The following is a 24,511-nucleotide window of genomic DNA, read 5'->3' on the forward strand; positions in this document are numbered from 1 at the left end:
ACCCATTCTTTATCTGAGGCGGATAAAGAATGTGTTTAATGTAAAGCACCTTATTCTTCTAAACACCCACGTAGCTTTCTGAAGGTTAACAGACGCATCAGAGAGAGTAACAAGACACTGAACTGAATCAGAAAGGTTTTGAAAGTTTGATTGCTTTGTTATACTGCTGTTAGCTGCCATGCAACCAAACAAAACCAGTGCTCCTTTCGAGGAAAACTTTTGCCATCTACATCAAACTCAGAAGAGTGAAGTGTCATGATTTAAGTTCACTACAGGTTACAGCAGCTTGTGTTTAGATATGTTCTAGGAATCTGTTTTCAAAGCAGAAATGTATGTCCTGTAGTAAGAGAAATAGCATGACTTCGCTTTAGCGTCACTGTTACACCAGCTGTGTCCCTCTGATGTGGATGGATACTTCTCTAGCAGTGACACCAGAGTGGAAAGAATGGCCGTTGCATTTGGGACTAAACATGCTCTTAAACAACATGGCTTTGGCTGTGTTTCACTGGAAGGTTAACCTTACATCCTTCAACACCTTAGAAACTATATTGAAAGAGAGGATATTACTGTCTAGTAGTGAGTGCCACCATGACAAGTACCAAACTATCACCGCTGAGACAGCGACAACACACAGAGTATCATCATAGCAGTTCAGAAGGCTTCAACCCATACAGAGTAACACCAGACCACTCCAGAAGGCTTCAAGCACCTGCCCTTCTTGTCCTTTAACCCAACCTTCCATACCCCTCATCGTTCATGCATTGCACCTGTGTGTCCCTTTGGTGATTGATCAGTGCACCTGGGCACTCTGTGTCTCATTGCCTTCAATGCCGTTCCCCTGTCCTGCACAGCTGTAGCCCACTAGGGATGAGGCTCAGCCACAGCCCCACTCCCAGTTACCACAAACTGTGTGCCTACACCAAACTATAAGTTCTAGCCCTCTAGTCATGGATTGTCTGCATAGAAGTGCCCTGCTGCACACTCCTATCAGTACCACATATGGGCCCTCTGTGGGCCTAGTTCCTCCCACAGAGTGGAAGGGCCAAGTGAGCATGATCTCTGCAATTTCCAGGGGAAGAAAATGGAAAGCACAAGTCCAGCTACTGGAGTGATCAGTTTGAAGAACTAGATTTAGTTAAGTTCCCCACCACCTCTGCTCTGATTTGGCAAGAGTTAAAGAAGTTAGAGGTTTAGAGAAAACAAATGTCCTGTTATTTTAGAAAAGTTAATTCCTGGAATGATTGCTGCCAGGGGGCCACAGCAACAGAACAAACAAAAAGAGAGAGTCAGGGCAATTCTTTCCTATCAAGTTGGCATACACCCCAGAGATTGTTCAGCAATTCTCCAGGATCAGTGAGAAAAAGTCAGCTGTGGGAACATAGCCTTGCCTTTGCAAGCATCAGCAACCTTGTAAACACTGAGTGTAAGTGCTCTGAAGTGAGCTGGAACATGAAACTGAGCTGTGTTCCCAGCTGGTGTGCACTGGTGTCATTCCATCCACAGAAAGCTGAGCTGTGTGGCTCAGCTCTCCTCTTGGGACTGTGCTCCCAGGTACCACCAGTGCTTCCAGTTGCAACACAACTGCATGCAGACGCTCTGTGGGAATCTCCCTCTCAAGCCTGCATAGGCAGTTGTCCCCTGACTGCAGCATCTGGAGGACACACAATTCTTTGTCACTATTTGAGATCTCACTGGAGATGAGGAACTAGACTTAGATAGGGCACCCTCAAATTGCTCAACCACAACATTCGAAGCACTGGAAGAGGCATATTTGCTCCTTTGGGCAATACAAAAATGTCACAGGAAGGTTAATTTTAAGTTAACCACAAAGGACTCCCTCTGAGCACCACGAGGCAGAGCTAAAAGTCAGGACAGAAACCAAACAGTTAAGCTGCATTCCCCTCAGAGTACCCATTAAAAGAAAAGGCTTTCTCTTTAGCAACTTCAAATCCAGTATTCTGCAAAAGTGAATTAGAGTGGCTGGAACAGAGCTTTTCTAAAGCAGTTTACATTGGACAGATCACAAAAACAATAATCACAAAACATGCTTTCTGTGAACCTTCCAAATTATCACATTTCTTCTTTTGACAACTGCAAACATTCATAGGGTGGGGGAAAAGACTGAAATCTAAGGGATAAGTGTAAGGAAGAGCTGATGATCTGAAATAGGAACAAAGGCAAAAAAAAAAAAAAGGAAAAAAAAGAAAAACCAGGCATTTTGAGTGTATCCCAAACCCATAGTGATAGAAGAAATCAGATACTTTCTTGGTGACAAATTCCAAAAGCACAACAAGAAAGACAGCTACTTTCCTCAAAAATTTATAGCTATGCAAAAAGACTAGTTTCTCATATCACTGTAACATCCAAGTAAAATCAGTACCTCGTTATTCTGATCAAACACACAGGAACGCCTGATCAAGGGCAGTCCTTGCCCAGAGGCATTGCAAAGCAACTGGATAACCAGAGAACAAGAGGAGGAAGTGTAATAAAGAGATATCTGGGTGAATCCAGTCAGCAAAGAGCTCAGGGGATGCCCTTTATGCCTCAGATTACCTGCCATAAATTTCTGAGCATGTGTCAGGTGAGACTTGTCACTGCATCCTGGTCTTTTTACACTTAAAGACCTGCAGTACTGTTAATGTTCTGGCAGTTTTTCTGTCTTTCTTTCCCATAAGCACTCGCAGATTTGGCATGACAGAGTAACCCGAATCTTATAGCTAACAGCCAGCTGGACCTACCCTGCTCCACAGCCTAGAAGCCTTCCTTCATCCCTGCCTGGCTTCAAAAAGCATCTTGGCTGCATCAGAGTCATCTCCTTTCCAAGAAAGGGACAAACTCAAATTTCAACTTCCAAATACCCTACAAGGCCTCCCTCCTTTGGGTCCTCAAAATTGTTGTGCCTCCACCCCAGGCTTGCACTGAATCCTCCCTGCAGACCTACTTCTCACCAGGGGTAAGGTCTGTGACCCCAGCTGGCTCCCGACACACTGTGCTGTGTGCCCCTCCTCCCTGCCATGCCCACCACTGCCTTCCCTGCAGGAGAGGGGAAGGACACCACAGATACCGCTCACCTCTGCCTTACTGCTGTGTTTTGGGGTTGCTCTCAAAGAAGTCAAACTGCAAGTGCACCCACAGACACTCACAGACAGCTGGTCTTCCCGAGCAAATCCCCTTCACATTGACAGCATAGTCGGGAGATTCAAAAGCAAGGGCATTTTTCAGATGGTGATGTCTGAAATAAGTGTATTTTGAGCCCAAATACATTTTCACATACTTTCAGTCTCTTCAGGACCATAAATGGGAAAATTAAGATTTGAGCATGGCGGGCTTAAAGATAAGTTACTGTCATTAAATTTTAATAACACCCTGAGTTCCTGATTTTTCTTTCTTTGGAAGCTGTTGCATTTCCACCCTGGCTTGCATGGAAGCTGAACATTTAAACTGCATGGTTTGATGTGACAGTGTAGAGGTCATTTAATTACTCTTCATTTTTCACTCAGAGTGCAGATTGCACAATTGGATATTTGCTGAAATCAAACGGACTTTTTTGCTCTGAATGGCTGATTTCAATAACTAATCAGCAAGGCTCAAATGACAGGTTTAGCACATCTTCAACAGTTTTAAATTTCTTCTGTATTTGAACGTGTAAGATTTCAATCCACTTCTCATTGCTATGTGTTCTCCTGGAGTTCAAATATGTCAGTATTTCCTGGAATGCATATGAGCATTACAAATAAAATCAGATTGAAACTCACTTTCAAAAAGTTTGGCATTATTGAGACCTACTTTTAAGTGTAGGCAGATTTAATGTTCATTTGTGTCCAGGAAGTTCAGAGGGCTCCACACGCACACCTTGAAAGCAGAAACAAACCATCTGAAATTAATGAGGTAAGTGTGGGTTCCATCTTTCTATCTGGGAAAGGTGGAGTGAAAAGTTCAAAACCAAAAACTTTATAAAATCAGGACTATTAATTAAATGCTGAGCCAGAATTTATCAAAGGCAAGGAAGTAATTCCATGTGCTCCACTTGGCATGGGATCAGGCCCTTCATTTGAAATTTTGCAGAGTGAGGAAAATGGAAAACAACACTGTTACCTTCTGCTTTTTAAAGGGCAAAGTCACTTGCCCACCCTTCTAGAGAAATTCTTTAACTGGTAAAGCACTCATCACATACCATCAGATCAGGGAACTGATTTGGAATAAGTGCTTAGGTAATTTGAACACTTTTTCCAAGATTCAAAGAGCCTCATTTACAGTTAGACATCCCTGGGTTCCTCCCTGCCCTGGTTGTGGAGGTAGCTGTACTTGATGGTCTGTCCAGATGTCTCTCCTCCCCCATGTAACTTCACCCCTCTGCTTGGGGTGAAACCACCAGGCACACTCCAGTGACCAAACAATGCAGTGCCTAAGGCCTTCCTGCAACCCTTCCTGCAACCCTACTAAAAAACCCTACAAGGCTAGCCCAGGTCACTGCCAGTGCCCTCTGCCTTTTCCTGTCTGGGATCATTCCCCACACCTTTAAAGCTATATTTCACTATTCAACCTATCACAACGATCAACCACAGCAACATGTATCTGACAGATTTTTCTCAGTATACCAAGGCCATTCCCTTCCTTCCCACTCTATCCCTTCCCCACTTTTATTTCTTCTCCTATAATTTCTCATATGTTTCATCATCTCTTTCCCCTTTCTTCTCTCTCCTCTTTTCTATTCTCCTTTTTTTTCTTGTTTTTCTTTTTTCTTTCCTTTTTTTTCTCTTTTACCTGTTTGGGGTTCTTTTGTTGGTTTTTTTTTGTTTGTTTGTTTGTTTTTGTTTTTTTAGGGGTTTTTTTGTCTTGCCTTTCTTCTATTTTTTCTCTGCCTTAGATGTAAAACCTTCTTCTTTTAGCTTCTATTACAGCTGTAGTTCTTCCTGGGAATACACATTGCAGCTAATCTCCTTAACCCTAAATTCACTATCCCAGTCAGAAAATGAGATTAACTTCCTGAACTTTTTGCTGTTGCTGCCAGAAAGGCCAAAGTCTAAAAGCTTGTGATCCTGATTTTATACGTAAGCAACCACTAGGTACAAAGATACTATCTGTTTATACCCAAATGATCTGTGGAGGTCTTTCACAAGCTCTTTGGGGAGGCTTCTCTCTGTTTCAGTAATGGGAGATTGGGAAACTGCGGTTGTTCATATTGGTTTTACAGGAAAAATAGAATGTCCTCACTTTGCAAAAGAATTTAACTTCTCTGCTATGCTGCAACACATGCAGCATTTTTAAATCAACACAATGCCTCTGCAAGACAGACAATGGATTCCATCTGTCTAAACAGAGATGGCCTCTGCTATCAGGTCAGCTTGCAATCTTTACTTTGTCTTTCTGAATGGAAAGTACCAAACTACATACAGATAGCCTAAAGGAAGGGAATGGGACTTGCCCAGCATCAAACAGGAAATCTGTGGCATGCAGATTTTCTGATAGCCCTCAATTTGCCCAACAATCACTGGATCAGTCCTCTTCACATGAGACTAAATTCTTTAAAGCTATGGGAGTCAAAAGAACTATGATAAGCCAAGAAGAACTCCTGTATCTGCTACTACTAATCTTCATCCCCCCTTAAGAGTTTTGTTTTTCTCTCCATTCTCTGTGAAGAATTTGAAGAACTGTCTTTGATTTTACTTATAGGAAGAGGTGGGGAATGCAGTTTAAAACTGTTTTCAGCCACACAATGTTTATTTTCATAGCATTGTAAATGTTCCCCTCCAACCTATTCAAATACATGCTGAACAACATGAAAGAACCTTTTTCGATTTAGCTAATAGCATCAGCTTGATCCCATCATCCAGCTGCTGATATCAACAACCAGATATTTCAAAATCATCATTATAATTCACTCCCAATGTTTTCCTAGAAATAATTTCTAAAAGTACCAGCTCACTAAAGCTAAAAGAACCAAGCTGGACAAAAATCTTGCTATAGCTTCTTTACAAATCACATCTAGATATATTGTTCTATCATAATATTATCTTCAAAAATTTTAATCTGTTCTTGATTACTTATGGGTCTGATTTTGGAGTTTTTTGAGTGTTCAAGGCTGGCAATAGTCAACAGTTCTCACAAAAAGCTACACAGAAAAGGTTAGAATTCCTCTTTTCTCCAAACGCAGTTCAATAAATGAGTATTCTACTGATGTCATTAACATTGCTAATAGCATGGTCATTGAGGCAAGTACAAAGACCATATAAAGCCTTGTGTGGCGTTTGATGCAAGAAACACGTCAATTTTTGTATCACGATTTAAAGTGAAAGTGCAATGACCCTACCAAAGGAATAAAACCCCTAATAATGTAAGGCTTCTGGATGAGAGCACTGAAAAGGCTGTGAGCTTTTACCATAGGAATTTAAAGCTTTGTGTACCTGGAGTGCACAAATTTGTTGTACTGAGGTTCAGGCTCCCTACTGAAATAAATGTGAATGCCTCTTCGTTGCCTTCAAAGGACAATGGATTAGGTTTTTAATTGTCCAATATTTATGGAACAAAATAGATCTGTAATGTATTCAAACAGTTTTCATGCTTTAGGAGAATTAATTCAATGGTCAGAGGTACAATGTTTTGGAAATCTGTGCTCTAAAACTTCACAAATGCAGCTGTAAATACAAAGGAGAGGGGACAACCAGTGCATTAGGAGGCAATTTGAAGGAAGCAAGTCCATAAAACCACACAAAATGAGTCAGCAAGCAGGACAGACTCTTCAAAAGTACTAACAGTTTCAAATTTGTTTACAAATTAATACTTCTACCAATTTAACATCATTGACTAAAAGTAACAGGCCTCACCAGGTCTTCAGATAAAGTTCATATTGTTTTGCAACCAGATCTGTGGTCATTCAGTTTGGTCACGTAAACTTTTGTCAGATCTGTTACAATCAGAACTGTTCTACAGAGATACAGGGATACTTGGGCTGAATTCAAGGCCATCAGCCCTACGACCACACTACAGAATCGGGAGTTTTCTGCCAACATAGATGCAACTAAGTCTCAAACAGTGTTTTCTCTCTTTGATCCTGGTTATTCTTAAGGTTCTTTCTCTATCTCAACCTGCTCCCCATCAAATACAAATGGAGTGTTTAGTAGAGTGGACATGATACAACGGGTGGGCAGAACTGCCACAGAGTACAGGCAGTCAGACAATGTGGTTTGTTCCTGAAGAATTCAGAAAAATGGTACCCTAGTAACACCTGTAGAGGTTTGTAGAGTGACAGCTTCATTATCCCTTATTTTATCCCTTTTTTCTCTGACTAAACTGGATAAGCAGCACAGTATACTCACAGGATGAACACTTCACGTATCACTGATGTCCCCAGGCTACCTGGCCTGAAGACAAAAGGGGCATGAGACACTTAAACTGTGACTTTCAGAAAACTCTGCAGTGGTTTTCTTGAATCAGTACTTCCATCTTTCTGCTAAAAGTCCTTAGTGTTGTCTTTGGGAGAGAGATGGCTCTGATGAAAAGCCCAAAAAAAATTTATCAGAGAACTGTCAGTTTTCTCACATGATTGGTTTAGTCAAGGCTCAATCCACCAGGAGAAGAGAATCTCAGTGGGAAATGTACACACTGCTCTGCATTTTTATACTCAACTTTTTAATGTGAAACTTTACCTTCTCCTAGTATGGATCCTCTACCAGATTACACATCTTCAAATTTCTTTTTATACTCAAAAGGTCTTTTGGCTAGTTTGGGGTAGTTGTTAGGCAAATGTTGAAATAGCTGATGCACAGAAGCAATTGCCCGAAAATTATCTCCACCTTAACCCTTGCATGGGTCCCTCTCCATTGTTTGGCACAGTCTGAGCCAAAAAACAGATTTTCTTTCAAAAGTTTCATAGGCCCGTGTGATGCCAGGCATTTTTCTCATGTCTGTTCCAAATTCCAGTCACAATGGAAACCTACAGTAATTGAATTGATTGATTGTCAGCTTTAAAAAGGTTACTGTATCACTGTCTACCACTGTATTTTAATCACATTGGCCAGTATCACGGAGGCCTCTGTGTAGAGAGGTTACTTGATCCTACAGGAACTGCTTTCAGGTTCGTTGTTTTTTTTCACCAGCTAATAATCTTTAGCATTTCATCAGGCCACATTAAACTCAATGTACAAACAGTTAAGTACTGTATCTGGCACTGTTTAATGTCACTGACATGAAATGTGAGCAGCTGTGCCAGCATTCCTGAACTCTGAAAGTACTTTACCTTTCCCCTGTCTTTTGGAAATTAAATACATTTTAATATGTTTTGGGAAAATAAATATGTTTTAGAACAGTGCTATAATGTTAGGAAGGTCAAAGGATTAACTGTGTCTTGTCATCTAGATAGTAAAAGAAATCAAGACCGTTTCAATTACAGAGATGTCTAGCTGCCTTTTATCTCCAGGTTCACCAGGGCTGAGGATTTACAGTGCTCTGTGAGTGGCAGAGCTATATGGCAATTTAATGAAAATGTTCTCCCCAGTTTTTGAGTACACTCACTGGAAGAACTATTTCTGACTGCTATTTTAGCCTCAACCTATTGTCACCAGACATGTTTGGGACAAGCTTTAATTTCTGAAGAAGCAAGACCAAAACTCTGATTAATATCATCAGGCATCAATCTATTTCAATGAACTTAAAAAAAAGAATTTTCATATTTTGTATGCAAGTCAAGGATAGGGATATTTTCCCTTTCTCTCTTTTGGAATATTTTTTTTTAATATTAAAAGATATAAAAATGACAAAATAACAAATCTTTGATTTTATAGACCTGAGAAGAAAAAGAGCATTTCCCTTCATGACAATTAAGTGATACTCTTTTACAGACCGTTCTTCATATCAATATGGCTTCACTGGCCTATGCACATCAGCTGGATCACTACTGAGGCTGGTGAGCTTCTGATAGCAGATTGTTCCTCCTGGCCACTAACCAAAAAAGACCTTCTTTTGTGTGTCAGTTCCAGGGCACCCATTGCAGACAAACATGCGAGGACTTCCCAAGTGCATGCTTCTGGGAAGAGTTACCAAGAACAAGATCCATGCAGGAGCAAGAAAAATCCATTACTGTCCACTTGACAGTTATTTGATTGGAATTTTCTTTTGATGCATTAAAGTATCCCTCAGTGAGAGCCTCAGGCTGTGCAAAATCCTTCTGACTCTGCCTGACCAGTTCTGCAGTTTTCTGGGTGATTTATACTTGGTGTAGAGCTTTACTAGCTTGCATGGAAAAGAAAGGAAGACAGTTATATGAGGAGGGCTGAGGAAACATTTTTAATAGTGAAGATAATAAAAGAACAATAGGACCCCCAAATGCAGAGAATGGAGCCAAAGTGGCCATGGACCATGGCATCAAGAACACATGTCAAAATGGAAAGCTCCTTTTCCAATGGTAGCTAAAGCTTCCTGGCAAACACCTATGAGTGGGTTCATTTTGGAACTAGACAACAGGTGTGTTCTGTATCACTCTTTTCTTTTGGGGGCTTTTTCTTCATTTTGTTTTTTAACACAGTGATGTATAAATCAAGTCAAATTAAAGCAAGTGCCACACACACTCTCACATCATGGCAGAACCAGAAGATTCCTTTCCAATTTAAGCAGAGAAAAACAAATATTCATTGCCAGAGGCAGCTGTGTATAGTCATCACAAAATACATTTCTTCCTCGAAAGTGGAGGGATCTCAGTTTATGAGCTCCAGAATCCCATGTGATGGGATGGTTCCAAGTTTTGAGGTACAAGAGAAAACCATTTTGAAACTACAATATTGTCAAAATGCAACTGAGCTCTAGAGACATATATTAATGAAGATTCTTTAGAAGAGTGCAGTAAATTTTGTTTGAATATCTTTTTCTGCATTTATTTGGTAATTTTTAAAGGAAAAGGGTATTATAACAGCTTAAAGATTATCATAGTAATTATTTAAATGTCTTCCAAATCATCCAAAACCAAAAGACCAAAACTTATGAAAGGGTAAAACTTCATGATCAGATGTTGGAAACTAAAGGAATTTCTAGCTTCAGGTACTCCTATTTAAAGGCTTCCTCGCTTCCTATTTAAAGGCTTCCTAGCTTCCTATTTAAAGGCTTCCATTTATTTCTGACTTTAGGGGTAAGCATCAGTCTGTGTGTGAGTGCTTTACTTAAAAACTGAGAAATGGTATCTGGATTTCTCCTATTGCAGTAACTACTGGAGGTGAGACAAAATAATGTCTCCAATTGTCCCTTTAGGTATTTGACTGTCAACACAGCAAACTGGAAAGGAAAAACACTAATGAAAAAACAGAAAAAGAAAGGGAAACACTGTTCGTGTGTGAACTCTGCACAAAATACTTCATGGAGTTTAAAGCCCAATATTCAGCTTATTTAAACCAGCATTACCATGCTAAAGTCAAAGCAGCTCTGCCAATTAGCTAAGGATATGGTGATTAGCTATTTCCATTGCTTGGAAAAGCACAGGAAAAAAATCTTGATTTTTTTAGAAATCCTCTAACAAAACTAAGCAATATTTTACTATACCTTATGTATGGGATTCTTAGAAATGTGAAGAAAATAACCCTTTGGAAAGTACACCCAGAAAATTTATTTCTGAATGTTATCTGACAGTGTTTTTCATTAGTAAACAAAGTTTAGTTCAATATCAAATTATCCATTTTATATGAAACAGCATTCAAATTTCTGCTTTTCTCATTAAAAAGGGGATGTTCCCTTTAGATTAAAAGGAAAGTGGACTATATCAAAATCTCTTCCAATTCAGTTTCAGTTCTTCCCCTACAGTGTCCCAATTCTCAGTTCATACTTATTTCTATATTTATTTTAGAAGTCACTCTTCCAGGATCTCATGATGTCTTTAGCACATGGATAGAGTATGGTGTTTGGTGCCAGGAATGCAGTGCAGAAAAAAAAATTAGAAGGACACAAAAACCAGAGAAAACAAGCAAACAAATGAACCAAAACACCAGGCTTCAAAAATAAGCAACCACAGTGGGGTTCCACTGCAATTTGATTATGTAATAACCTCTTTTCTTCTTCCAGAAGGTAATGCAGAGTTGTGAAGTTCAAATATAATACAGAGGATCTTAGAGTGGAAACAAAGTGACAAGTTATTTATAATGCCAGGCCTGTTTCTGATACTTTGAGAGAAACATGGATATTGTGTGTTGAGTGTTGATTTTAGTTTTATTCAGTACTAGGAATAGAAAGACTTTGCCTTGCTCCCAGTGTGCACACAACAAAAGTTAAACCCTTCCCATACACTGAGTTTACTTTAGCTGTAAATTATATACTGTCACAGAAGAGCCTGGGATGTCTTCTGTAAGTGAAGAACTGCCAAATTGGTTTATAGAGAAGAAAGGGCTCTCCTTTAATCTTTTCTTTACTACTTCTCATGGATCAAATTCTTCCAGCTTCTTCCATTGCATGCATGGTGCCTCACTCTCAAGAGCGACCCTACTGAAGGATATGGTATTTTGAAATTTGGGGAAGATCTGTCAGGTTTTAACCATGGAGTTTGGACTGAGTAAAAAATTTGGTAAAGATTTCAACCTGTGCTTTCTCCATAATGAAGGTGGTTTGGATGGTAATTAGAGTCAGAGATAGGGATCAGTACCTACTCACAGAACCATCAGGGAAGTTTTGGTATTCAACATTCAGCATGTGGTTTTCTGTGAACTGGAGTTTAATGAAGAGTACCCCGAACCTTTCTGAATAAAATTACAGAAGACTATTCAGCCACAGTTTGTCTCTCAACTGGTCTTGGAACAGGTATTTTTGATAACTGAAGAACTGTGCCAATTTAGAGCTTCTTTCTGCTAACACATTGAGATTGTCATGACTATGCAATGTAATATAATGACATATTAGTAATTTGGAATTCCATGAATAGAGGTAAAATTTGCAATGGTTAGTCTAATCTTGATCTAAAATAGAGATGAACAAAGTTTTCAGGATAGATAATTCTGTTCAAAATCAATCAGATCAACTACCAATTTGTAAATAAATTACTTTCTATTAAGACACAAAGCAGCTTTCTGAGAGTGGAGAGTCTAATATAAAGATTTTAAAGCTTCTGCTTCTTTTCACTAACATCATGTCTTTCTGGGGACAAATGTTTAGGCAATTACTGTAATTATGATAAGGACTCCATTTTCCATGTGAAGTAGAGAGAATGAGTAGTCACACAGGACTGTATAATTACATTTATTCCCAACCCCCCCAAGAAAATCTTTCACTCAGACAGCATGAGATTGTTTATTTGATACATCAGTGTTAAAATCATACAAACACACGTGGAAGAAAATTAGGAATTAAATTATGTCTTTTCTTTGAGTCCCATTAGGGAAACTGAAGGGAGCAAAGAGAGGACAAAGAAATGTGAACTCAGTGTGAAGGAATGTAGCTAATGTTCCTTATCTGACCTCATGCTGAGCCACAGCACCAGTGCAAAGCAGTTCTTCTATAGCGTCATCCTCATACCCCAGCGCGCTCTTCAGTATCTCCACTGTGTGTTGTCCAACAAGTGGAGGTGGTTTTGGATGTGACATAGAAAATTCACTGTATCTGACACCTGGTCCTGAAAATAAAAAAAAACAAATAGGAGGGAAATTATTTTCCAGAGTTACTACCCATATTTATATTGAATTGTTAAAGGGAAGTACCTCATTTTCACACCAGTTCTAATCACAGTCCTTACCATCAAAATGTTATATTCTGAAACTACAGACTAAAAAGATTCCAGTTTGCAATAATATACCAATAAGCCACTTTTAAATAGTTCACTCAAATGCAGAATTGCTGGATTGCTGGATAGTCATGAAATGTTATGCAAATCTTCCCATTTTTTCCAGTGATATGTATATGTATATCAGGGTGCTTTGAGTCATATTATGTCGCCAGTCTTCCACTCTCTGCTGAACAGCAATGCCCAGCCCACTCAGGATGAGATGCAGAAATCCCCACATTTCTACGCCATGAGGCAGAACAAGTATAAGGACACAATTCAGTGTCATGTTAACACCCTTCTACTGTTGTCAGAGCAGTGCACGGACAATGGGCAGCACCATCTCCAGCTGGCAGCAGCTCAAGCACCTCTGCAGTGTGCTCCATTATCCTGCAGTGACACAACTGACAGAATGATAAAACCAGTTTGGTTTACATGTTTTATCAAAAATACAAGTAGCAGTAGCCATAAGAAAATCAACAGTGATTTATTTGCTCTGGAAGGAATAATTTCAAAAATGAAAATCTGGAAGCTGGCAATGATAAGAAGTCTTCTTCTATTGCAGGTAGTCAGATGTCATGTTTTAGTGGTGCTCTGTAGCGAACTGATTTCAGTGTAGCTCCCTGCAGACAAGTAGCTATACCCTTACTACCAGACTCCGAAAGGAGAATGAGCCATAAATTCATGCTGGAATCAGAAGTGAGGTGCACCCACTCACCTCACAGAACTGAGGTGCACTTTCATTGCATGTGCACCCAGCACATGCAATGAAAGATTACCTGCCTCATGGAGAAAGAGAGGACAATAGTTTCCTTAACTGCTAATTGAAAACTCTTCTTTAATACAAAACTGAAGAACATTTGATGCTATTGACAAAATGATTCCTCTATTAATAATAATGGCTTTTATTACATCATTAAAAGAATTTACAAAAAAGGTTATATTTCATTATATCTTTGTCTACAAAACTACAGCTTTGCTTTGAAATACAAAGAAATACAAAGAATGTTTCAAAAACCAGAACAGTATTTATTTTATTTCTGAAGAAATAGAATAATGACCAGCAAGGGAAGTGAACCACAGCATGAATTGGTAAATTTACTACATGAAGCTACTACTTATTTGAGGAGAGATGTTGGCAAAGGTCAGTCAGGATGATAAAACATGTAATTTTATTATTTTTTGCCAGTCTTCATGAACTGGAATCAAGTGTTTAATACAATAAAGTATCCACCTCCAGGAAAGATAAAATAAGATAAAAGGTGCCTAGAAATACAGTATTTTTCAAGCTGATTTGGTACACTTCTGACAAGTATGCTCCTGGAAGGACTAATGGTTGGACTTGATGATTTTACAGGTCTTTGCCAACCCAGATGATTCCAGGATCCTATATATGGTTTCTGAGTTTAAAAAGGAAAGGAATTACAGTTGATGAATTGCAAACCAAATAATTTAACTTCAAGTTCCATTCAATACTGGATTAAATAATCACAATGAAAATACTCAGCAGATGAGTAACAGCTAGCATGTACCTCTTGAGAACAAATAGTATGTGTGACCTCTTGTCATTCTACCAGGAAAAGGGCTGGAGGTGAGATAAATCCCATCTAAATCTAGAAATCAATAATCTAGATATAGAAGTTTAGTTCCTTAGACACTCTTTGGAGATACTGAAGATGAAAGAACACACAGTGTCTTCTAAGACACTGATAAATGAGTAAACCTGGCCAGATGAATTGCAATCACCTGTGTTTCTCCATAGAGGAAAGGGTTGACAAGTGTCCTAGATGGGGAGGTTTACCACCCAGACATCAAGCCAGGTGAGATGACCCTCTGTCATGGTTTAACTCCAGCCAGCAGATAAGCCCCATTTGCTCGGTCCCCCACCAGTGGGATCAGAGGGATAATCAGAACAGGTAAAGGCAGAAAACTCACAGGTTGAGATAAAAAGTGTTTAATAGGGAAAGCAAAAGCCTTGCACACAAACAACAAGAATTCTCTACTTCCCATAGTCAGGCAGGTGTTCAGCCACCTCCAGGGGAGCAGGGCCATGTAACAGTGACCTGGGAACACAAATGCCAAAACTCCAAAAGTTTCGTCCTTCATCCTTCTTTACCCCACTTTATATACAGAGCTTGATGTCATACAATCTGGAATGTTCCTCTGGTCAGCTGGGGTCACCTGTCCTGGTTGTGTCTGTTCTCAATCTCCCATGTGTCCCCAGTCTTCCCAGTCCTGAGAAGCAGGAAAGGCTTTGTGAAAGCCCTGCTCAACAATTTTTAAAAATCTCTATATTATCAACCCTGTATTCAGCACAAATCTGAAACACAGTCCCATACCAGCCACTGTAAAGAAAAATGCCTCTACCCCAGACAAGACCAACACATTCTTCAACCTGTAAGACACCAAATCAAGATCTGACTTTCAGAAAGAAAATTCTCTGCTATTTTCCATAAACTGACTGAAGAAACAAGGTCTAGATAAATCCAAAACAAGGTGCAATACTGAGAGGGAAATCATATTCAGAGAATTGCTTCTTGGGATCTTCTAAAACAGAACATTTTAAGTGAGCTCCAGAGGAATCTGTTCAGTATGAAGCACATAGCAGTTTATTTTCACCTGATGGCTGATGGAACCCAGATCTTACCTGCTCAGCTTTCTGAGGACATCAAAAGTTTTAACTTCCTGTGAAGCACATTTTACAATGACCTGGCTACATTGGAGAAATGGTCTGATAAAAGAGGGTGAAATTCAATACTGTCAAGAGGAAGGAATTATGTTTCATTACATAAATACAGGGCAGGGGACAACAGGAAAGTAGGAATAGTTAGGGGTTATTCTAGATCACAAAGCGAGGATGAGTCAACAACATTATGCTGTTGCGAAAAAGGCAAGCATCATACAGGGGTGTACAAACAAGAGAGATGCCTGCAGGACACGTTTTTGCTCTAGTTAGAGCTGGCAAGTCACAGCTGGAGCAGTGTCTGGTGTGGGGCCCCCACTGCACAGCCATCTGGAACACCTGAGAGCTTCCACAAGACAGCAACTGAAATTTTCACAGGGAACATGACAGATTGAACCAAGTGGGATCATGGACCTAAAGAGATAGGCTAGAGAAAAACAACTTCAAAACTGTTTTCAAAAAATGTATAAAAACCCCACCACTACCGCTAAAATAAACCCTAAACACGCTCCCCAAAATCCATGCAAACTTCCTGGAAGGGGGAAAGAAATCCTTTTTCATGTCCATGATGAGAAATACTTGACTTAAATTGCAACAAAGGAAACGGTAGGAAACAAAAAATAAACTTTTATAATGGTAGGGTAACAAAATGCTGAAACAAGCCACGGGAGGAGGCTGTGGAGTTTGTATCAATCCAGTCTTTAGAAAGGAGATTTGTTCCAGAATAGTTGATTCCACAGCTGATCCCTGGGGCTTGCTGATGGATTAGATCTCTCACAGACCCTTTCACACACTAATATATGTCCCTTTCACCCACTGTAATATGAAAGCTAAGAAACAGCTCACATCAGGGATAATTTTCCTATTAACTTGGTCCTCTGATTCTACTCACTTCAAACACACCAAGTTCAATTTTCAGAGGAAAACTTCAGTAAAAGATCAGTACATTTTAAAGGGAAAGGTGACATCACTGGGCAATATTTGTATTAACTCCTCTACTTAGGAGTGAGTAGGAGCCCTAGGAGGGCAAAACTGGCAGTAGTGCAAGCCACAGGAATGATCTCTCTGCCAGCTGAAATGCTTGTGACGATAATTTCAAAGTAAAAATGCCCTTTGGGGATTTATTAGTCTAGAAATTCAACATAGCCACAGAACTATTATGCAATTTCTACTAAAAAGAAAAGATACAAAGCAATCTTATTTCAGGAGTGTGTATCTGGGAGCTCTTTACACCGAGAAATCAACAAACCCTCAAAGGTTTAGTAACTATAGACTTTTCATTTGCTTGTGCAAATTTTTGCTTACATAAAAAAATTATAGATCTCAAACCCTGGGAGTTTTTGTAGTGATATTGAAAGACACATAATAAAATCTCTAAAGAGAGAAAACCAAAATTGACATTGTGTGCAACAGACAGAATGCTTCATGCTTCCCAAAGAAAATTAATCTTACAAACTAGAGCATGCTGGAAAATTGCAGAGCAATTATAAAACCAGTGTCTTCCTTGAGCTTTTATTGTTTGATGCATAATTCATCACGCTACTTTTCACTTTGATAGAGTTATAAAGTTATCTACATTCATTCAAAGGAGCTACTTGCTAATGATCCATCATTAACGATTCTCTGTTCTTTCCTTGTGTAACTTCTACTTGGCTTCTGTGTCAATTAGGAGGGTGCAAAGCTTGCCAGTCAGGCTTCAGCAATCCCACGCTCCTACTGAACAACGCTCCAGGAAAGCAACCAGCAGAATGCTATGCAAATGCTAATTAAACACAACTGCCTTATGAGGAAACCATCCCTAGAGGCAGAGAGAGGTGAACTGCTTTAATTAAGGTCAAAAGCATTTGCATGTGGGTGAGTTACAGGAGCCTTGCAGATGAAAACAGGCTTTTGCTGGGGTAGAAGCAGGGTGACTGGTGAGGGGGTGTAAGGTGGTGGTCATCTGTGCATCCTTGATGTCAGCAGGACATACTCCATTCAGACATGAAGTTAAGGGGGCATTTGTTGTCACCTGAAAAAAGCAATGAAAGAATGAGTGGTAGCTGTAATTTATCTTTGTCCTGTCAAATTAAAAGGAGTCTGTTACTCTTTTTGCTATGATTATCACTGACAGTAAAGCAAAGAGCTCTTTCACCACATTTAAATTCTAAGCTAATATTTTGTTATTGTTATCATCATTTTGATTTTGACACATTGCTAAAATACATGCTGTGCACACCACATAACCTACAAGAACTAATAGTGTGCAATAAATCAAAATTTTTTATCAATTGCAACCACAATGACAATTGTACCAAGACATCTTGAATACTTGAACTGAGCTTTATTAAAAAGAATTCTTTTTCTTTGGGGCCTATCTACTATGGCACTGCTAAGCATCACACTGAGCCACTACTTAAAGACATACCAAACACATTAAAGCAAAAGAGAAAAATGAGATAAAATCACTGAAACAGGTCCAGAAGGATCCTGCAAGAGTGAGATGCCTTTGAACACTCACCCTAAACAGGTGAAATACACAGCAGTCTTTGGAATATGTCTCTGGGCATTGCTGAGTTTGGAACAGCAGAAGCAAAGTCATTTTCACTCTACACACAGCAGAAATTAAAGCTGAATTTCAATTCTATTAAATGTGCAAAGCATAGTATATAAAAATGGATAAAGGTAATAATCTTTGCTTTGTCCTGACAAATAGCATTCCTCCAGCATTGTACAGCAGCCACCGGAAAACACATTTCTACAGCACAGGTTAGAGCATATTGAAGCAATCTAACTCTCAAACTATGTAGACAAAATCAGGCCTGGGGATAGTCAAGTTCAGGAGAAAAGTCATGATTATCTCTTATTATTCAAGTGGGACAAGGGAAAAAAAGGGAAAATTTGAGCTAATGTATGTGTATACATTCTGCTTGAAACATATCATCTACCTTTGCAAAAAAAGAGCAATGAGAAACACAGCACCACTTGTTAGTTAGTTCTACCCTAGCATACAATGTAATTTATACACATGTAGGAATCATATGAAAACAAACAGTATTTGGTTTGCATTGCAAGGTTTTGGCTACAGGAGCAGCTTCTGGCAGCTGCCAGAAATTTTTCCTATATCTATGAAGCCAATGCCAGCCTGCTCTAAGACAGAATAACTGCTGAACAAGGCCAAGCCAGTCAGGGGCAGTGGTGATAGCAGCTCTGGGGCTACATATTTAAGAATAGGAAAAAACCTGCAGAACAATAAGCAAAAGATAGAAGTGATAATGTGTGAGAGAAATGGCTCTGCAGATACCAAGGTCACTGAGGGGGAGGAGGTGCTCCAGGTATCAGAGCAGAGATTCCCTTGCAGCCTGTAGTGAAGACCTTGTGAGGTCTCTGCCTGGTGAGGCAGCTGTACCCCTTCGGCCCATGGGGATCCACAGTGAGACCAACTTGCAGCCTCTGGAGAATCCCAAGCCAGAGCCACCTGAAGGAGGCTGTGACCCCATTGGAAACCCACACTGGAACAGGCTTCCAGGGGGAGCTGTGGACTGATGGAGAGAGGAGCCCATGCTGGAGCAGGTTTGCTAGCAGGACCTGTGACCCTCTGGATTTCCACACTGTAGCAGACCATTTGAAGGGCTTCAAACCATGAAAGAGACCCACCTTGGAGCAGTTCATGAAGAACTACAGCCTCTGGGAAGGACTCACATTGGAGAAGTTTGTAGAGGACTATAACCCATGAGAAGAACCCCACACTGGAGCAGGGAAGAGTGTGAGTCTTCCCACTAAGGAGGAAGGAGCAGCAGAAATCTGTGATGAACTGTTCACAAGCCCCCATTCCCCACCCCCCTGCACCACTGTGGGAGAGAAGGTAGAGAATCAGGAGCATAGTTAAGGCCAGGAAGAATGGAAGGGTTGGGAAAAGGTGTTCTTAAGATACAGATTTATTTCTCATTATCCTACTGTGACTTGATGGGAAATAGATTAATTATTCCCCAAGTTGAGTTTGTTTTGCTCATGACACTGATTTTTCTGTGTCCTTATCTCAACCCCTTCCCCTGACCAGAAGAGGAGGTGAGTGCTAGAGCAGCTTTGGTGGGCAGCTGGTGTGCAGCCAGAGTCAACCCACCACACAAAACAAGCATGTATGCCTCTTTCAATAACATGGTGTTGCTACACAGGAGTTTTGCAATTCCAATGAAATATCATCAACAGTTAAGAATGATGGCCCAGAGCCAACATATTTGCACGCAGATCCCTTATATGCTACGGGTCAAGTGTTTGGAGCATGCAATCAACTGGTTATGAAACTGGCCTGAAGGATATCAGCAGGAAAGAAGCAGTGACTTTAAAGGCAATGAAAAGGAAAGCGATACAAAATAAGTGCATGAGAGGGGCTTCATGGCTACTATGAAGAATACATGGGTGTTGGAAATGATGTGTGCAGGGATATGATATGAGGAATAGACCAGGGCAACTGCATTTTGAGTGTATGATTTCTTCCCATTGGTCCCAGCCATGACTTCTGTCAATCCATTATTCCCAGCTGAGAAGATGGTGTGCCCAAGCACACAGCACTGCACAGCTTGGCTACCCCACTTTCCACCAGGTTTCTCCCCCTTGATGAAAATCGAAGCAGAAAAGTACAAAAGACAAAAAAGCTCATTATACAGGACTTGCTAGTATGACTAGTGCTCACAGGCTTCAAAGTAATCTTCAGAATTAATGACCTGCTCCATCTCAACTGGAAATTTCTCATATTTTTCTTTTTCTTACCATAGATCTGAAAGTTTAGGAGCTTGGGGGACTTCTTGAGAATCTATTAAATTGCTGGGAAAAATATTTCTTTTTGCATTACATTAGAGCAGGTGATCTACCTTTTAAGAACAACTCATAATTGTTTGGAAAAAAAGTAATTAAAGAAATAATATTCAAAATCTTGCCCCTCCTTCCTTACTGCTGCTTCCACTTCCTCCCCCACTTAGAGCACAGTCACACACTTGGCATCCAGCACAGCTGAGAGGGGGGAAAACTTTGGCAGGGTAAGTAGGAATCAGTAACTGAGACTAGAGAGGATGGACAAACTTGCAAATGGTAATAAAAAAAGTAAACCTTGCTCTAGGTGCCATAGAAACACACATATATATCATCAGTAAATACTAAACATTAAAATTGGTAGGGCAGTAAATAGTGTCAATACTAGAAATATCTACAAGCCACATTTTCTCATTTGGACAATTCTGACTTCTGTGGGAGAGGTATGAGGAGAGTCCAACTGCAGACAAGTCAAGAATTTTAAAACCGAAGCATTGTGAGAAGAATGACTTGACAGGCCGAGGGTAAATACATATTATCTGTGATAGCCATGATGGGTGTCTAAAAATGAGACCACTTTTAAACCAACGCTTAGGCATTCAAAACATCCCCTACACAATTCTGAAAATCCTTTGCCAAGTACATTTATAAAAGCACTTTCTCACCTGAAGCTGCATGTGAAGAAATGCATTAAACACCATTTTATGTATTTCATATCAACAAAAATCTTGGATATAATCAGTGTAAATCCCACTCAACATTTATATAACTCTTTACATTTTCCAAAAGACACAATACTGACTGTACCTAATTAATATTGCATGACGGCTGGAGTAAAGGAAATAATTTATCAGTCACTCTAGTTGCATATTTGAGAGTAATCCCACATAATTGTGCTATCTGAGTAACACAATTTTGTGATAGGACTCTGGCACCCAAAAGCTCTTAAAAAAGTTGCAGTATGGTGGTGTCTACTTCTTCCCACGTGTATCATCTCGCAACGCTTAAAATTTGTCCCAACTTTTTGTATAGACTCACGTGGTCCCACTCCTTCCTGAAAGCCCCAAAGACCTCAAGAGAGGATTTAAAGAAAGACAGGAAGGAAGATGACCAGTAAGAATGCACAGAGGTAGCAATTTTAAAGAACTATAAATTCCCTAGGCAATAATCTGTAGCTCCATTTCCTAAGGAAACAAGTTTATGTGTCTGTGCTGTCTTTCTAATCATCTGTCTGCCTTGTCCCTGCCACACACAGTAACTTCTGAATCTGTCAATTTGACAAAAATGTAGACATCCCAAGGTAAATAAATTCTTGAAAGTGTTATGAAAAATAGCAACTGCTGAAGGACAGATGCCCAAATTACTGCCCTGATGACACAGAAAAGCCCCCAAAGAATGCAACTCTTATATTATTCTGTTTGGCTGCCAGTGGCTTACCAGTAAGTACAGACACAGCTCTGTCAGATACATCTAGTACATACTGTAGAAGGCTTAAAGGACATGAGGATAGTTCAGGTCATAATAAGGATACACATAGAGTTATCAAGGATGTAAGTTTGAAGTACAATGCTATTTAGTGCCAGAATTTCTTTTAAGTACCTTTTCTACAGTACTGTGGAAGGTGTGTTCTAGGGGTTTTTTATTGCTCTTGCAGGAAGGAGCTGAAGAGCTACATGGCAAAGACAACTTGCTGAGAGAATCCCTGCAAAACTCTAAAAGGAAATACCTGCAGACACAAGCCTAAACTACTGAAAATCCAAGCTAAAAACATAATTTGTCTCAAGTCATAACCTAATCAATACAAAACTCAATACATAATCCCACCACAGGATGCTGGTTAACCACAGGTTGTGTACTTAATGCAGAAATTACAGAGTGAAGCTGAACTTGCACTACACAGGAGGTCAGATCATAATATGATGACAGTGGTTATTTCTGAACAAAAACCATATTAATTTCTTACATGCCCATAAGCAAAACTGTTTCCTTACAACAGGGCTGGGGTTAAAATGGCCTGTCTGAATCTCCTGTGATACTTAGATGGTCAAGCCACATATTGTTTCATGTTGCATCTTTACTGCAAGCCAAAAGGCCTTAACTACTGTATTGTATGGAGAGTAATTAGAGAGAAGAATGCTGACATGCATGGAACAAGAGAAAACAAAATGCTACCTGAAATGAGCCTGTTGTAAGGACAGAGCATTGCCTAGTTGCAACACACTCACATGATCTGGAAGGTGAATCATGCCCCCAGCTGAACAGGAAGGGAAGCAGCTCCTGGAGGGGAGGCGCTCCTACTGAGCCTGGTGAAAACTATTTCCGAGTCCCATGCCTTGTGGTTAGTGTGAGCCTGCATGTTGGAATCAGACACGCCAGCCAACCCAGTCTGTATCTCCTCAGTGCACCAATTTGTCCTTTCCTGTGTCCTGTCTCCAGCTATAAGTTAGATTCTTTGGCTCTTCAGAGACCCAAAAAGTAATCCTCTTGGCCAGCTGTGCATCATCAGAGTGGGAGCAGATGAGCTAGCTCTTCCTTGCAGATGAGCTTTTCCTTACTCTTTAGGCAACCAGCTGAAGCCCAGATACATGAAGCTGATAATTCAGGGATGCAAGACAATTCACACTGAAGGACATGCACAGCCTAATCCAAAGTCTGGGTATAATTTGTCTTGCTTACTCAAGAGGCACTTTTTCAGGATAGGAGGCTTTAAGCTTTCTCCAAACAACTGGTGAAAATAACTAAAAATTAAAAACACTATGGCCTTCCATTAACACAAATTCAAAAGAATACACAAAAAGCTCCCCTAAGAAACTTTTGAAAATGCATTTCTTGTTCCCAAACAGCCTGACAAGGTTCACAAACCTGATATTCCAGCTCCCAGAGAACATTTTTCTGTGGCCTGTGCTTTAAGTATTTCTCTAGTTATTTCTGTACCCTTCTGTAAGCCTGGACATCAAAACACAAGACTGATTATTTTGCAGAAGATAAATAATTTTCTATGTCCCTTTTTTATGCCTCTAAAGAGCAGACCAGCTCTTTTCAGTACACCTTGTAATGGGAATTTATGTTAAAATTATTATTTTTGATGGCTCACATCATGCTTCTTTAAGTTTCCTTTCAAAACCAGAGGTGTTTGTTGCACAGTCCTATTCTGGAATTCCTATCTGATATATTAGACCCCACTGTAACATCCCCTTTAACAGCAATGGTTGGCAGCCAGAATAGAAAGTGAACTGGATGGTAAATGGTTTATGGCAGGAGCAGTCTACCAAATTGCTTTGATTAAGTTCCCTAACCTCACCACAACCCACTGGTATATTAGTACAGGTTACTTATTCATTTATATAGGATGATTAATGTCTTGCAAAATCCATCTTAGAAAAAGAGAAAGAAAACTGAGAAATCGAGAGAAAGGAACTGAGAAATGAAAGCCTTCTTCAGTCCACCTGTAGCAGAACTGCTTCCAGCCACTTTTTTAAGACTTTTACATTGATTATTTTTTCCTCAACAACTGCTTGTTTTAGCCAAAAGCTTAACTCTCAGAAGGAGTATATTATTTTTAAAAGGCAAAGATTTGACATTTAGTTAGATGTCAAATCATGTGTCTGTCATGTGCTGTATGGATATTGCTACACTCCTTTATTCTATATGTCTTCAGATTGTTCCTCTGTGGTCACAATACACAGGCATATAAACCTCCACATTTGGAAAATTCAACAGTCAGTTGATACTTTCTTCCCTGGTTGGTGACCCACACAAAATAAGTATTTTCAGAGTGAGTATTAAAAGAATGGGAAAAGCCATCAGTTGCAGCCCTGCCAAGGAAATTCTGTTGGTTGAAATTCTTCATCACAGATGAGAGCCAGGTAACTCTGTGTTTGAGCACCATGGAAATATTTGGAAATCAGTTTTCAAGCAAGGCACCTGTGATTAAATAGGGCTGAGCACTGCGCACAGCCTGATCATTCTTCCAAAAGCTCTCCCACTCCACCCTCCATTTACTTCTGCTGTCCCCTGTGTAGCAGAATGAGGCCAGTTCTAGTGCAAAGGGACTTTCCTTGGCAAAGGAAGATGGGAAGGGATTTGATACTTTGTTTTGGATTACTTGAAGAACTGCAAATTACATTTTTAGCTCTTTTTGGGTAAGGTGCCCAGACTCTTTGAGGCAGAGGCTACTAAAAATGCTGGCTGAGTTTTGAAAAGCTCCGTGCAACCGGGGATGATTCTTTGAGTGTCATACTTGAGACATCTTTAAAGGGGCCCATTTTCCAGTAAAAGCTGAGGACATTTGAAAACCTTTCCCTTTCAGAATGCCT

At 39.9% G+C, this 24,511-nt stretch overlaps 1 protein-coding gene across 1 annotated transcript in view; it reads right to left on the reverse strand.

Annotated features, from left to right (window-relative positions):
• Positions 1-12,191: 12,191 nt before the first annotated feature.
• The window catches only part of SUGCT (succinyl-CoA:glutarate-CoA transferase), a 315,160-nt gene continuing 302,840 nt past the window's right edge, over positions 12,192-24,511 (reverse strand). The window contains exon 14 of the mRNA XM_036379282.1: positions 12,192-12,577. Coding sequence (XP_036235175.1) covers positions 12,414-12,577 — 164 coding nt within the window. The 3' untranslated portion in view covers positions 12,192-12,413. The remainder of the gene's footprint in view (positions 12,578-24,511) is intronic.

The sequence above is a fragment of the Molothrus ater genome, chromosome 1 (genome assembly GCF_012460135.2).
Source record: "Molothrus ater isolate BHLD 08-10-18 breed brown headed cowbird chromosome 1, BPBGC_Mater_1.1, whole genome shotgun sequence".
NCBI lineage: Eukaryota > Metazoa > Chordata > Aves > Passeriformes > Icteridae > Molothrus > Molothrus ater.